Source organism: Pristiophorus japonicus, chromosome 4 (genome assembly GCF_044704955.1).
Source record: "Pristiophorus japonicus isolate sPriJap1 chromosome 4, sPriJap1.hap1, whole genome shotgun sequence".
Taxonomy (NCBI): Eukaryota; Metazoa; Chordata; class Chondrichthyes; family Pristiophoridae; genus Pristiophorus; species Pristiophorus japonicus.
The window spans coordinates 231,019,526-231,034,462 of NC_091980.1; the positions used below are offsets into that span (position 1 = coordinate 231,019,526).

Sequence of the window (14,937 nt, forward strand, 5' to 3'; positions counted from 1 at the left end):
CCTACTCTTTGCTTCCTGTCTGACAACCAGTTCTCAATCCACGTCAGCACACTACCCCCAATCCCATGTGCTTTAACTTTGCACATTAATCTCTTGTGTGGGACCTTGTCGAAAGCCTTCTGAAAGTCCAAATATACCACATCAACTGGTTCTTCTTTGTCCACTTTACTGGAAACATCCTCAAAAAATTCCAGAAGATTTGTCAAGCATGATTTCCCTTTCACAAATCCATGCTGACTTGGACCTATCATGTCACCATTTTCCAAATGCGCTGCTATGACATCCTTAATAATTGATTCCATCATTTTACCCACTACTGAGGTCAGGCTGACCGGTCTATAATTCCCTGTTTTCCCTCTCCCTCCTTTTTTAAAAAGTGGGGTTACATTGGCTACCCTCCACTCGATAGGAACTGATCCAGAGTCAATGGAATGTTGGAAAATGACTGTCAATGCATCCGCTATTTCCAAGGCCACCTCCTTAAGTACTCTGGGATGCAATCCATCAGGCCCTGGGGATTTATCGGCCTTCAATCCCATCAATTTCCCCAACACAATTTCCCGACTAATAAAGATTTCCCTCAGTTCCCCCTCGTTACTAGGCCCTCTGACCCCTTTTATATCCGGAAGGTTGTTTGTATCCTCCTTAGTGAATACCGAACCAAAGTACTTGTTCAATTGGTCTGCCATTTCTTTGTTCCCCGTTATGACTTCCCCTGATTCTGACTGCAGGGGACCTACGTTTGTCTTTACTAACCTTTTTCTCTTTACATACCTATAGAAACTTTTGCAATCCGCCTTAATGTTCCCTGCAAGCTTCTTCTCGTACTCCATTTTCCCTGCCCTAATCAAACCCTTTGTCCTCCTCTGCTGAGTTCTAAATTTCTCCCAGTCCCCGGGTTCACTGCTATTTCTGGCCAATTTGTATGCCACTTCCTTGGCTTTAATACTATCCCTGATTTCCCTTGATAGCCACGGTTGAGCCACCTTCCCTTTTTTATTTTTACGCCAGACAGGAATGTACAATTGTTGTAATTCATCCATGCGGTCTCTAAATGTCTGCCATTGCCCATCCACAGTCAACCCCCTAAGTATCATTCGCCAATCTATCCTAGCCAATTCACGCCTCATACCTTCAAAGTTACCCTTCTTTAAGTTCTGCACCATGGTCTCTGAATTAACTGTTTCATTCTCCATCCTAATGCAGAATTCCACCATATTATGGTCACTCTTCCCCAAGGGGCCTCGCACAATGAGATTGCTAATTAATCCTCTCATTACACAACACCCAGTCTAAGATGGCCTCCCCCCTAGTTGGTTCCTCGACATATTGGTCTAGAAAACCATCCCTTATGCACTCTAGGAAATCCTCCTCCACCGTATTGCTTCCAGTTTGGCTAGCCCAATCTATGTGCATATTAAAGTCACCCATTATAACTGCTATATCTTTATTGCATGCACCCCTAATTTCTTGTTTGATGCCCTCCCCAACATCCCTACTACTGTTTGGAGGTCTGTACACAACTCCTACTAACGTTTTTTGCCCTTTGGTGTTCTGCAGCTCTACCCATATAGATTCCACATCATCCAAGCTAATGTCTTTCCTAACTATTGCATTAATCTCCTCTTTAACCAGCAATGCTACCCCACCTCCTTTTCCTTTTATTCCATCCTTCCTGAATGTTGAATACCCCTGGATGTTGAGTTCCCAGCCCTGATCATCCTGGAGCCACGTTTCCGTAATCCCAATCACATCATATTTGTTAACATCTATTTGCACAGTTAATTCATCCACCTTATTGCGGATACTCCTTGCATTAAGACACAAAGCCTTCAGGCTTGTTTTTTTAACACCCTTTGTCCTTTTAGAATTTTGCTGTACAGTGGCCCTTTTTGTTCTTTGCCTTGGGTTTCTCTGCCCTCCACTTTTCCTCATCTCCTTTCTGTCTTTTGCTTTTGCCTCCTTTTTGTTTCCCTCTGTCTCCCTGGATTGGTTCCCATCCCCCTGCCATATTAGTTTAAATCCTCCCCAACAGCACTAGCAAACACTCCCCCTAGGACATAGGTTCTGGTCCTGCCCAGGTGCAGACCGTCCGGTTTGTACTGGTCCCACCTCCCCCAGAACCGGTCCCAATGCCCCAGGAATTTGAATCCCTCCCTGCTGCACCACTGCTCAAGCCACGTATTCATCTGCGCTATCCTGCGATTCCTACTCTGACTATCACGTGGCACTGGTAGCAATCCCAAGATTACTACTTTTGAGGTCCTACTTTTTAATTTAGCTCCTAGCTCCTTAAATTCGTTTTGTAGGACCTCATCCCTTTTTTTACCTATGTCGTTGGTACCAATGTGCACCACGACAACTGGCTGTTCTCCCTCCCATTTCAGAATGTCCTGCACCCACTCCGAGACATCCTTGGCCCTTGCACCAGGGAGGCAACATACCATCCTGGAGTCTCGGTCGCAGCCGCAGAAACGCCTATCTATTCCCCTCACTATTGAATCCCCGATCACTGTCGCGCTCCCACTCTTTTTCTTGCCCTCCTGTGCAGCAGAGCCAGCCACGGTGCCATGAACTTGGCTGCTGCTGCCCTCCCCTGATGAGTCATCCCCACCAACAGTACTCAAAGCGGTGTATCATAGGGAATGGATAACTAACAGAAAGAGTAGTCAAGGACGGTAGTGCAGGGGTCCCGTTCGGTCATCTCCCTGCAAAACAGATACACCACTTTGGGTACTGTTGGGAGGGATGACTCATCAATGGACGGCAGCAGAAGCCAGGTTCATGGCACCGTGGGTGGCTCTGCTGCACAGGAGGACAGGAAAAAGAGTGGGAGAGCTGTAGTGATAGGGGATTCAATTGTAAAGGGAATAGACAGACAGTTCTGCGGCCGCAACCGAGACTCCAGGATGGTATGATGTCTCCCTTGTGCAAGGGTCAAGGATGTCTCGGAGCAGGTGCAGGGCATTCTGAAAAGGGAGGGTGAACAGCCAGTTGTCGTGTTGCATATACGTACCAACGATATAGGTAAAAAATGGGATGAGGTCCTACAAGACAAATTTCGGGAGCTGGGAGTTGAATTAAAAAGTAGGACCTCAAAAGTAGTAATCTCAAGATTGCTACCAGTGCCACGTGCTAGTCAGAGTAGGAATCGCAGGATAGCTCAGATGAATACGTGGCTTGAGGAGTGGTGCAGAAGGGAGGGATTCAAATTCCTGGGACATTGGAACCGGTTCTGGGGGAGGTGGGACCAGTACAAACCGGACGGTCTGCACCTGGGCAGGACCGGAACCAATATCCTAGGGGGAGTGTTTGCTAGTGCTGTTGGGGAGGAGTTAAACTATTATGGCAGGGGGATGGGAACCTATGCAGGGAGACAGAGGGAAGTAGAATGGGGGCAGAAGCAAAAGATAGAAAGAAGAAAAGTAAAAGTGGAGGGCAAAGAAGCCGAAGGCAAAAAACAAAAAGGGCCACATTACAGCAAAATTCTAAAGGGGCAAAGTGTGTTCGAAAGACAAGCCTGAAGGCTCTGTGCCTCAATGCGGGGAGTATTCAGAATAAGGTGGACGAACTAACTGCGCAGATAGCAGTTACCGGGTATGATGTAATTGGCATCACGGAGACATGTCTCCAGGGTGACCAAGGCTGGGAACTCAACATCCAGGGGTATTCAACATTTAGGAACGATAGACAGAAAGGAAAAAGAGGCGGTGTGGCATTGCTGGTTAAAGAGGAAATTAATACAAAAGTAAGAAAGAACATTAGCTTGGATGATATGGAATCGGTATGGGTGGAGCTACGGAATACCAAGGGGCAGAAAGTGCTAGTGGGAGTTGTGCACAGACCACCAAACAATAGTAGTAAGGTTGGGGACAGCATCAAACAAGAAATTAGGGATGCATGCAATAAAGGTACAACAGTTATCATGGGTGACTTTAATCTACATATTGATTGGGCTAACCAAACTGATAGCAATGCAGTGGAGGAGGATTCTCTGGAGTGTATTAGGGATGGCTTTTATTGTGTTCCTAACACAGATGAGGCTGCACACAGGGAGGTTAAAGTAACAGTGACCTCAGTCTTTAATAAGACACTCCAGAGTGAGGAACAGACCTTAGGGGCCGGCTTACATACAGTGCTCCCAAGAGATGCTGGAATACCTTGGGACTTCAGGGGATGGGATCCCTGGTGGCGGAACATGGGAGTGCATGCTTTACAGATACACAACATCACTCCCCACCGCCAAAGTCAAAGTGAAAACTATTTACAAGATGAGGCGTTCGGGAGCCTTTCTTTCCCTGGTGGACCGCCTCGGTACAAATGTCTGTTCTAGTGTGTTGGCTGTGCCCTCGTTGGGCTGGCGTGTTGTTGACCCTGCAGAGCTGCTGGGTGAGCCTGGCCTTTCTGGGCTGTTGGGCGTGATGGGTTCGATTTCCTGGTCCGGCGTGGTGTCGTTGATCCTTTGGGTGTGTGTTGTGGGCTCGAAAAAGGTGGTGTCTGCTGTGGGTTGTTCAGGGCAATCTGTGAAACGCAGCCTCGTTTGGTCCAGGTGCTTTCTGCAAATTTGTCCATTGTCTAGTTTGTCGACAAACACCCTATTCCCTTCTTTAGCTATCACCGTGCCCACGACCCACTTTGAACCATATCCATAGTTTAGCACATACACAGGGTCATTCAGATCAATTTCCCGTGACACAGTGGCGCGACCATCGTTTACATTTTGTTGCTGCCGCCTGCTCTCTACCTGATCATGCAGGTTGGGGTGAACCAGCGTGAGTCTGGTTTTAAGTGTCCTTTTCATGAGTAGCTCAGCCGGGGGCACCCCTGTGAGCGAGTGGGGTCTCGTGCGGTAGCTAAGCAGTACTCGGACAGGCTGGTTTGGAGTGAGCCTTCTGTGACTTATTTAACGCTCTGTTTGATGGTTTGTACTGCCCGCTCTGCCTGCCCATTGGAGGCTGGTTTAAATGGCGCCGAGGTGACATGTTTGATTCCATTGCGGGTCATGAATTCTTTAAATTCGGCACTGGTGAAACATGGCCCATTGTCACTGACCAGTATGTCAGGCAGGCCGTGGGTGGCAAACATGGCCCTCAGGCTTTCAATGGTGGCGGTGGCGGTGCTTCCCGACATTATTTCACATTCAATCCATTTTGAAAAAGCATCCACCACCACCAGGAACATTTTACCGAGAAACAGGCCCGCATAGTCGACATGGATCTCCGACCATGGTCTGGAGGGCCAGGACCACAAACTTAGTGGTGTCTCTCTGGGCGCATTGCTCAACTGAGCACATATGCTGCATGGCCGTACACAGGACTCTAAGTCAGAGTCAATACCGGGCCACCACACTCGGGATCTGGCTATCACTTTCATCATGGCTATACCCGGGTGTGTGATGTGGAGATCCGAGATGAACTTCTCCTTGCCCTTTTTTGGTAGCACTACGCGGTTACCCCACAACAGGCAGTCTGCCTGAATGGACAGCTCATCCTTTCGCCGCTGGAACGGCTTGATTGGCTCTTGCATTTCAACGGGGATGATGGCCCAGCTCACATGCAGTACAGTTTTTTTACTAGGGACAGCAGAGGATCTTGGCTGGTCCAAGTCCTAATCTGGCAGGCCGTGACAGGTGATTTATCATTTTCAAACGCTTCCATGACCATCAACAAGTCTGCGGGCTGCGCCACCATCAACAAGTTTGCAGGCTGCGCCATTTCCACCCCAGTGGTGGGCAATGGTAGCCGACTGAGAGCATCCACACAGTTCTCGGTGCCTGGCCTGTGGCGGATGGTATAGTTATATGCTGATAGCGCGAGTGCCCACCTTTGTATGCAGGCTGAGGCATTAGTATTTATCCCCTTGTTTTCAGCGAACAGGGATGTGAGGGGCTTGTGATCAGTTTCCAGCTCAAATTTGAGGCCAAACAGGTACTGATGCATTTTCTTTACCCGAACACACACGCTAATGCCTCTTTCTCAATCATGCTGTAGGCCCTCTCGGCCTTCGACAAGCTTCTGGAAGCATAGGCGACAGGTTGCAACTTCCCCGCAATGTTAGCTTGTTGTAATACACACTCGACTCTGTACGACGACGCGTCACATGCTAGCACAAGTCTTTCACATGGGTTATACAATACAAGCAGCTTGTTGGAGCATAAAATGTTTCTGGCTTTTTCAAAAGCAATTACTTGGTTTTTTCCCCATAGCCAGTTCTCACCTTTGCGCAATAACACATGTAGGGGCTCTAAAAGGGTGCTTAACCCCGTTAGGAAGTTACCAAAATAGTTGAGGAGTCCCAGGAACAACCGCAGCTCCATGACGTTCTGTGGCCTGGGCATGTTCCTACAAGCCTCTGTCTTGGCGTCTGTGGGCCGAATGCCGTCCGCCGCGATCTTTCTCCCCAAATACTCCACTTCTGTTGCCATGAAGACGCATTTCAACCTCTTCAGCCGCAGCCCTACGCGATCCAGTCGCTGGAGGACCTCCTCCAGGTTTTGTAGGTGCTCGGCGGTGTCCAGACCCGTAACCAACATGTCATCCTGAAAGACCACCGTGCATGGTACCGACTTGAGTAGGCTCTCCATGTTTCTCTGGAAGATCACTGCAGCCGACCGAATTCCAAACGGGCATCTGTTGTAGATGAACAGTCCCTTGTGCGTGTTGATGCAGGTGAGGCCCTTCGAAGACTCCTCCAGCTCCTGCATCATGTAGGCCGAAGTCAGGTCGAGCTTGGTGAACGTCTTGCCTCCTGTCAGCGTTGCAAATAGGTTGTCTGCCTTAGGTAGCGGGTATTGGTCCTGTAGCGAGAAACGATTAATAGTTACTTTATAATCGCCGCAAATCCTGACCGTGCCATCATTTTTTGAGTACTGGAACAACCGGGCTGGCCCACTCGCTGAATTCCACTGGGGAGGTAATGCCCTCGCGTTGCAGCCTGTCCAGCTTGATTTCCACTCTCTCCCTCATCATGTGAGGAACCGCTCGCGCCTTGTGGTGAATGGGTTGTGCCTCTGGGACCAAGTGGATCCGCACCTTTGACCCGGAAAAGTTTCCAATGCCTGGCTCAAAAAGGAAGGAAATTTGTTAAGAGCCTGGGTACATGAGGCCTCATCGACATGTGATAACGCTCGGATGTCATCCCAGTTCCAGCGGATTTTTCCCAGCCAGCTCCTTCCAAGCAGTGTGGGGCCATCGCCCGGGACAATCCAGAGTGGCAGTTCGTGCACCGTGCCCTCGTAGGTGACCTTGACCATGGCGCTGGCCAGGACAGTGATCAGCTCTTTGGTGTACGTTCTCAGTTTCGTGTGGATGGGGCTGAGGGCTGGTCTGAATGCCTTGTTGCACCACAGTCTTTCAAACATCTTTTTACTCAAGCTGGATGGGCTAGCGCCAGTGTTCAGTTCCATGGCTACGGGTAAGCCACTCAATTTTACGTTTAGCATTATAGGTGGACATTTCGTCGAAAATGTGTGCACCCTGTGTACTTCAGCATCTGCCTCCTCTCTCTGAGGCTCGAAATTGCTTTGATCCACCACGGACCGATCTTCCTCTGCCACGTGGTGGTTAGCAGGTTTTGCAGAGCTTACAGCTTGTTTGCAAGCTCGTTGGAGGGGCCCCATTGTTCCACAGCTCTTGCAAACATACCCTTTGAAGCAGCCTGAATAGGCTGAATGGAAGCCTCCACAAAGCCAACAAGGTGTGAATTGCCTTGCATTCATCCTTTGTTGGGGACCCTGAGTCATCCGGGTCACCTGAGGCCTGCTGGCAGTTGCAGACTCATGGGTTCTGCCCTGTACATTTCTGCTCGTAAACACAGTTCCAGTTAATTTATGAGCATTACTAGCATTTGTGTGCTGAGAGATTTGTTTGGTGTTATCACTGGTGGACATAAACACCTGTTCTATCGCAATGGCCTTACTAAGGGTCGGTGTCTCTACAGTCAAAAGTTTTCGTAGGATTGTCTTATGGCCAATGCCCAGTACAAAAAGGTCTCTGAGCATTTGCTCCGGGTAGCCACCACACTCACATTGTCCTGCAAGTCGCCTTAGCTTGGCGATGTAGCTAGCCACTTCCTGACCTTCAGATCGCTGGCACATGTAGAACCAATGACTCGCCATCAGCATGCTCTCCCTCGGGTTATGATGCTCCCAAACCAGTGTACACAGCTCCTCATACGACTTATCTGTGGGTTTCATCGGAGCCAGAAGATTCTTCATGAGGCTGTAGGTCGGTGCCCCGCAGACTGTGAGGAGGACCGCTCTCCTTTTTGCAGCGCTTCCTTCTCCGTCCAGCTCGTTGGCTACAAAGTACTGGTCTAGCCATTCGACATAGGCTTCCCAGTCATCACCCTCCGAGAACTTCTCCAGGATGCCCACAGTTTGCTGCATCTTTGCGTTGGATTCATATTCTCGTCGCCAGTTATTGTTTTCCTAACACAGATGAGGCTGCACACAGGGAGGTTAAACTAACAGTGACCTCAGTCTTTAATAAGACACTTCAGAGTGAGGAACAGGCCTTATGGGCTGGCTTATATACAATGCTCCCAAGGGATGCTGGGATCCCTTGGGACTTCAGGGGATGAGCTCCCAAGTGGGGGAACATGGGAGTGCATGCTTTACAGATACACAACAGTTTTCTAAACCCATATGTTGAGGAACCAACCAGGGAGCTGGCCATCCTAGACTGGGTGATGTGTAATGAGAAAGGACTAATTAGCAATCTTGTTGTGTGAGACCCCTTGGGGAAGAGTGACCATAACATAGTAGAATTCTTTATTAGGATGGAGAGTGACACAGTTAATTCAGAAACTGGGCTCCTGAACTGAAGGAAAGGTAACTTCGATGGTTTGAGGCGTGAATTGGTTAGAATATACTGGTAAATGATACTTAAAGGGTTGACGTTGAATAGGCAATGGCAAACATTTAAAGATCACATGGATGAACTTCAGCAATTCGTACATCACTGTCTGGAGTAAAAATAAAGCGGGGAAAGGGGCTCAACCGTGGTTAACAAGATAAATTAAGGATAGTGTTAAGTCCAAGGAAGAGGCATATAAATTGGCCAGAAAAAGCAGCAAACCTGAGGACTGGGAGAAATTTAGAATTCAGCAGAGGACAAAGGGTTTAACTAAGAAGAGGAAAATTGAGTTCGAGAAGAAGCTTGCCGGGAACATAAAAACTGACTGCAAAAGCTTCTATAGATATGCAAAGAGAAAAAGGTTAGTGAAGACAAACGTAGGCCCTTTGCAGTCAGATTCAGGTGAATTTATTATGGAGAACAAAGAAATGGCAGACCAATTGAACAAATACTTTGGTTCTGTCTTCACGAAGGAAGACACAAATAACCTTCCTCGTGAGAAGCAGGAATTGAAGGATATCCTTATTCTGTTGGGGAATTGTGTTGGGGAAATTGATGGGATTGAAGGCCGATAAATCCCCGGGGCCTGATAGCCTGCATCCCAGAGTACTTAAGGAAATGGCCCTAGAAAAAGTGGATGCATTGGTGATCATTTTCCAACAGTCTATCGACTCTGGATCAGTTCCTATGGACTGGAGGGTAGCTAATGTAACACCACTTTTTAAAAAGGGAAGGAGACAGAAAGCGGGTAATTATAGACCGGTTAGCCTGACATCAATGGTGGGGAAAATGTTGGAATCAATTATTAAGGATGAAATAGCAGCGCATTTGGAAAGCAGTGACAGGATCGGTCCAAGTCAGAATGGATTTATGAAATGGAAATCATGCTTGACAAATCTTCTGGAAATTTTTGAGCATGTAACTATTAGAGTGGACAAGGGAGAACCAGTGGATGTGGTGTATTTAGACTTTCAAAAGGCTTTTGACAAGGTCCCACACAAGAGATTGGTGTGCAAAATCAAAGCACATGGTATTGGGGGTAATATACTGACGTGGATAGAGAACTGGTTGGCAGACTGGAAGCAGAGATTCGGGATAAATGGGTCCTTTTCAGAATGGCAGACAGTGACTAGTGGAGTGCCACAGGGCTCAGTGCTGGGATCCCAGCTCTTTACAATATACATCAATGATTTGGATGAAGAAATTGAGTGTAATATCTCCAAGTTTGCAGATGACACTAAACTGGGTGGTGGTGTGAGCTGTGAGGAGGATGCTAAGAGGCTGCTGGGGGACTTGGACAGGTTAGGTGAGTGGGCAAATGCATGGCAGATGCAGTATAATGTGGATAAATGTGAGGTTATCCACTTTGGGGGCAAAAACGCGAAGACAGAATATTAGCTGAATGGTGGCAGATTAGGAAAAGGGGAAGTGCAACGAGACCTGGGTGTCATGGTTCATCAGTCATTGAAATTTGGCATACAGGTACAGCAGGCGGTAAAGAAGGCAAATGGTATGTTGGCCTTCATAGCTAGGGGATTTGAGTATTGGAGCAGGGAGGTCTTAATGCAGTTGTACAGGGTCTTGGTGAGGCCTCACCTGGAATATTGTGTTCAGTTTTGGTCTCCTAATCTGAGGAAGGACGTTCTTGCTATTGAGGGAGTGCACGAAGGGTAACCAGACTGATTCCCGGGATGGCTGGACTGACATATGAGGAGAAACAGGATCAACTGGGCCTTTATACATTGGCGTTTAGAAGGAGAGGGGATCTCATAGAAACATGCAAGATTCTGACGGGACGGGACAGGTTAGATGCGGGTAGATTGTTCCCGATGTTGGGGAAGTCCAGAACAGTCTTAGGATAAGGGTTAGGCCATTTAGGACTGAGATGAGGAGAAACTTCTTCACTCAGAGAGTTGTTAACCTGTGAAAATCCCTGCCGCAGAGAGTTGTTGATGCCAGTTCATTGGATATATTCAAGAGGCAGTTAGATATAGCCCTTATGGCTAAGGGGATCAAGGGGTATGGAGAGAAAGCAGGAAAGGGGTACTGAGGGAATGATCAGCCATGATCTTATTGAATGGTAGTGCAGGCTCGAAGGGCCGAATGGTCTACGCCTGCACCTATTTTCTATGTTTCTATTTTGTTCGATATATTCAAAAGGGAGTTAGATATGGCCCTTACGGCCAAAGGGATCAAGGGGTATGGAGAGAAAGCAGGAAAGGGGTACTGAGGTTGAATGATCAGCCATGATCTTATTGAATGGCGGTGCGGGCTTGAAGGGCTGAATGGCCTACTCCTGCACCTAATTTCTATTTAACACAGGAAGACCTCCTTGATTACTACTTACGAACCCTTGTTTCCTCTGTCTTACAGATTTGCTTTCTAAATTCTTTATATCCAATTTCAGCTTTACTTTCTTCCCTATTGAATTTGTTCTCAGGTTCCCATCCCCCTGCCAAGCTAGTTTAAACTCTCCCCAACAGCATTAGCAAAACTCCCCGCGAGAATATTGGTCCCGGCGCTATTGAGGTGCAACCCATTTGGTTTGTACAGGTCCCATCTCCCCGCAGATTACTACCTTTGAGGTCCTACCCTTTAATTTTCTTCCTAGCTCCCTAAAGTCTGTCTTTAGGACCTCATCCCTCTTTCTACCTATGCCATTGGTCCCGATATAGACCACGACCTCTAGCTGTTGATCCTCTCCCCCCAGAATGCCCTGCGTCTGCTCTGTGACATCCTTGACCCTGGCACCAGGGAAGCACCATACCATTCTGGAGTTACGCCTATGGCCGCAGAAACGCCTCTCTGTTCCCCTAACTATTGAATCCCCTATCACTACAGCTCTTTTATTCTTTATTCCTCCTCCCTGTGCAGCTGAACTACCCGTGGTGCCTTGGATTTGGCTCTGGCTGCACTCCTCAGAGGCACCACCGAAACGCGGAGCTCGAGTAGTTGAAGCCGGAGACATCTCCTGCACACATGGTTGTCAAGGCGTCCAGGACTTCCCACATGCTGCAGGATGTGCAGTCCACAGGAGTGAGCTGCTCTGCTAGCCCTCTAATTAGACTTATCTGATTTAAAATCTAATTAAAAAGAAAAAGAGAAAAAGGGAGATATTTACCAATCAAACAGCCAACCACTTACTTGCCCAGACGAGGGCTGTGAAATCCTCGTCAGAAATGTACTCCTCGCCTACCTCCGGCCCTCCTGCTCCTTGGACTCCTGCCCTCCTGAACTCAACGAGGTCAGGGCCGCTCTTGCACTCTCCCGAACTCTTCTGCTCTCAGATTCTCCAGAACTCTCCCACTCTCGGACTCTCCCGAACTCCCCCGAATTCTTGGACTCTCCCAAATCTAAAGCTAAATGGGTTTCGAATAGCTAGTTTGAAAGGATGAGGCAGAATACTGCACCATGATCAAAGAGGATGTTGTTCGTAATTTTGGTTAGGACTGTTTCAGTACTGTGTAAAGGGTGGCAACAGTACAGGAGAGATTTGGATGGGGAAGAGGGCTGGCAAGGGAAATGGGCAGACAGCTGGGAGGCAGTTCAAGGATCTTAGAAAGCAAAGAGAGGTTGGAGATGGGTGCAAGGTGATGGAGATAGAAGGGTCAAGGTTGCGTAATTACGGTGGTATTGATGGGGTGAGAGATGGTCCCTGAGACAAAAGGAACAATTTACAATGTTAGCTAGCATATAGCCAGGAAGGGAGATTGGATGCGAAAGATACAGCAGGTTGGTCTTATGGATGAGATGAACTTGGAGAACCAGGAGATGGGGCGGTGGGGACTACAGAGATGGAGGTTCGGGATGCAGGGGGCTGGTGGCAATGGGAAAGAAACGATGCAGCAGAGGCAGCTGCATGGATGGTCTCAATCTCAGTGATGAATAAATCCATGAGCTTCCCATACTCGGATGGAAATTGTATAATTTAGTATTTTTACTGGCATTTCCACACATTATAAAATTATTTATTACTACTGTTAGAACTTGTCAGTAAAAAAATGATAAAAGCTGTAAAAAAAACTGCATGACAATGTATTTGATTTCCTTAAAATACTGAAAATGCTTTTGTTCCCATTTCAACTTTGAATCAACTGTTAAACACCAGCAGAAATGTTGTAACTTTGCAAATTGGATTGTATACTTTGAAGAAAACATACTTCCACCACTAGAGGACAGCTCTTAAATTCAAAAGGCGGTCAGCCAATTTTTGAAAAAGCTTTGAATAACTGCATCTAACTATGACACTGCTGCTGTTGGCAGCTACTTCAGTAGACGGGCACAACACAGCAACCAGGCACCAGCAACAAGAGATGTATTGGAGCTGACTTACTTGGCTGTACAGGATTCTTGGATCTACTTTCAACTTGTATCACTCGTGCAGTTGCTGGTTTTTGCTCCGTTGTTATATCGTCGCCCTAAAGAAATTTGCAATGAGTCATGTGAAGTCTAAATCACTTTTCCCAAGAATTTTAGCAAATAATGATTTGTCAGGAATGAGATTCTAATGGTAAAGGAGGTTCTGTATAATATGACTAAATCATTTACTTAAACTACTTTTTAAATAGCAATATGAATTAATTCAGATCATCCAACGTGAAGTTGGTGCAGATAAAAATTTATACAATGGAAGATAAAACAAAACTTGCTCTTGACATGGTATTGTTATACAAAACTAATGATGGGAAATGAGAAAACTATCCCATCCAAGTGTGTCTCCTGTCTGGGCCAGTAGGAGTTACATTCATGGGACCAGAGAGAAATACTGGTATGGTGCAGTGTCTGAACTCCTCAGTGAGGATGGCTTAGGTAGCTGGTCTAGGGACTAAAATTACAATTCTTTAAGTGTTTATTGGCAAGGAGTTTAACATTAACTGCAAAAGTGTTTTTGGACATCTGAGAGTTACTTGGTTTTAATTTGCACTTATATATGTACATTAGTAGAAAACTAAGTCATCCTATAAAGATATGAAGAAAATTTTGTTAATTTTCACCACAGGCCAGTGGAATCAAATTCCTTTTATAAATTGGAGTGCAAGAACAGTCGAGAATCAATTATCTATATGTCAATCATCTGCACCGTTCAATTACCCAAGCTGAATAATGCCCTTTCTTATTATTTCTGAAAATTACATTGCATTAAAGGTGCACACACGGTACATTACACAATGAAAGGAAAATCTAGTGCACTGCTTGATTATCTGAATAAATCCATTACCAGAACACCATAAAGTTCCAGTCAGGTTAGATAATTAGGGTTCTACTATTGTTGCAGTGGATTCAAGTGGGCAGGGTTGCTGATACTCACACTGAAAAATCATCATGAATATAAAAAGTGCTGTAATACAATGCACTTAAATTATGGATGTGATAAAATGACACAAGAAAGAATCTAAAATTGTATGGAAGTAGAATTTTGCTGCACAGGGCGTACATTTTTCATTGAACTACAGGTCAGCTTTGCACAAGTGAAACCAAAGCACTCTTTTACATTTAATTGAATCAGTACTGAAGTCTTTTCAAGGAGATAAATCCCTTGGAGGTTTCTTTGAAGTCAAATTAGAGTGGTGTGTAATGAAGGGATTATACGAGAATTTGTTGTGACTTGCTCCCTGTAAATTTAAGTTTACTCAATAATTTGAACTTCTGATATTAGTTTAGCATTGCAGATTACATTGCTTTTTAAGTATGGATTGCAATGAAGTAAATTTGTGTAGCACACACAGGCTTCGGAGACTGGGTAGCACAGTGAATTAGTAAATTGCACTCTTACCTCAGGGAGTTTAGTTTAAATCCTTCCCAACCCAATGGGCTGAAAGTCTCCTTTTCGCAATGCTCCACTAGGAAACATGTTTGTGTAGTTCCATATGAAGCCATGGTGCATGTGGGCTTATACCATAAAGCTGGCCATATTCAGTGCAATTGGCCCTGAATTGGAAATCACAGCTGGATGGCCCATAAGGATAGTTGGAATTCAGTGGTCCAGCAAGGGACATTCCACTGAGGTTGGGGTTAGGTACAATGTGGAAGGAGCAATAAACAATTCCTTGGGTTACAAAAGGAAAATATGTAGCTAGAATAA

General features: G+C 46.4%; 1 protein-coding gene across 4 annotated transcripts in view; it reads right to left on the reverse strand.

Moving 5' to 3' along the window:
* Positions 1-14,937, reverse strand: part of kiaa0586 (KIAA0586 ortholog) — an 800,223-nt gene that overhangs the window by 78,265 nt on the left and 707,021 nt on the right. For all 4 annotated transcript variants that reach the window (XM_070879138.1, XM_070879139.1, XM_070879135.1 and 1 more), the window contains one exon: positions 13,189-13,273. In XM_070879138.1, the coding sequence (XP_070735239.1) occupies positions 13,189-13,273 (85 nt within the window). The remainder of the gene's footprint in view (positions 1-13,188; positions 13,274-14,937) is intronic.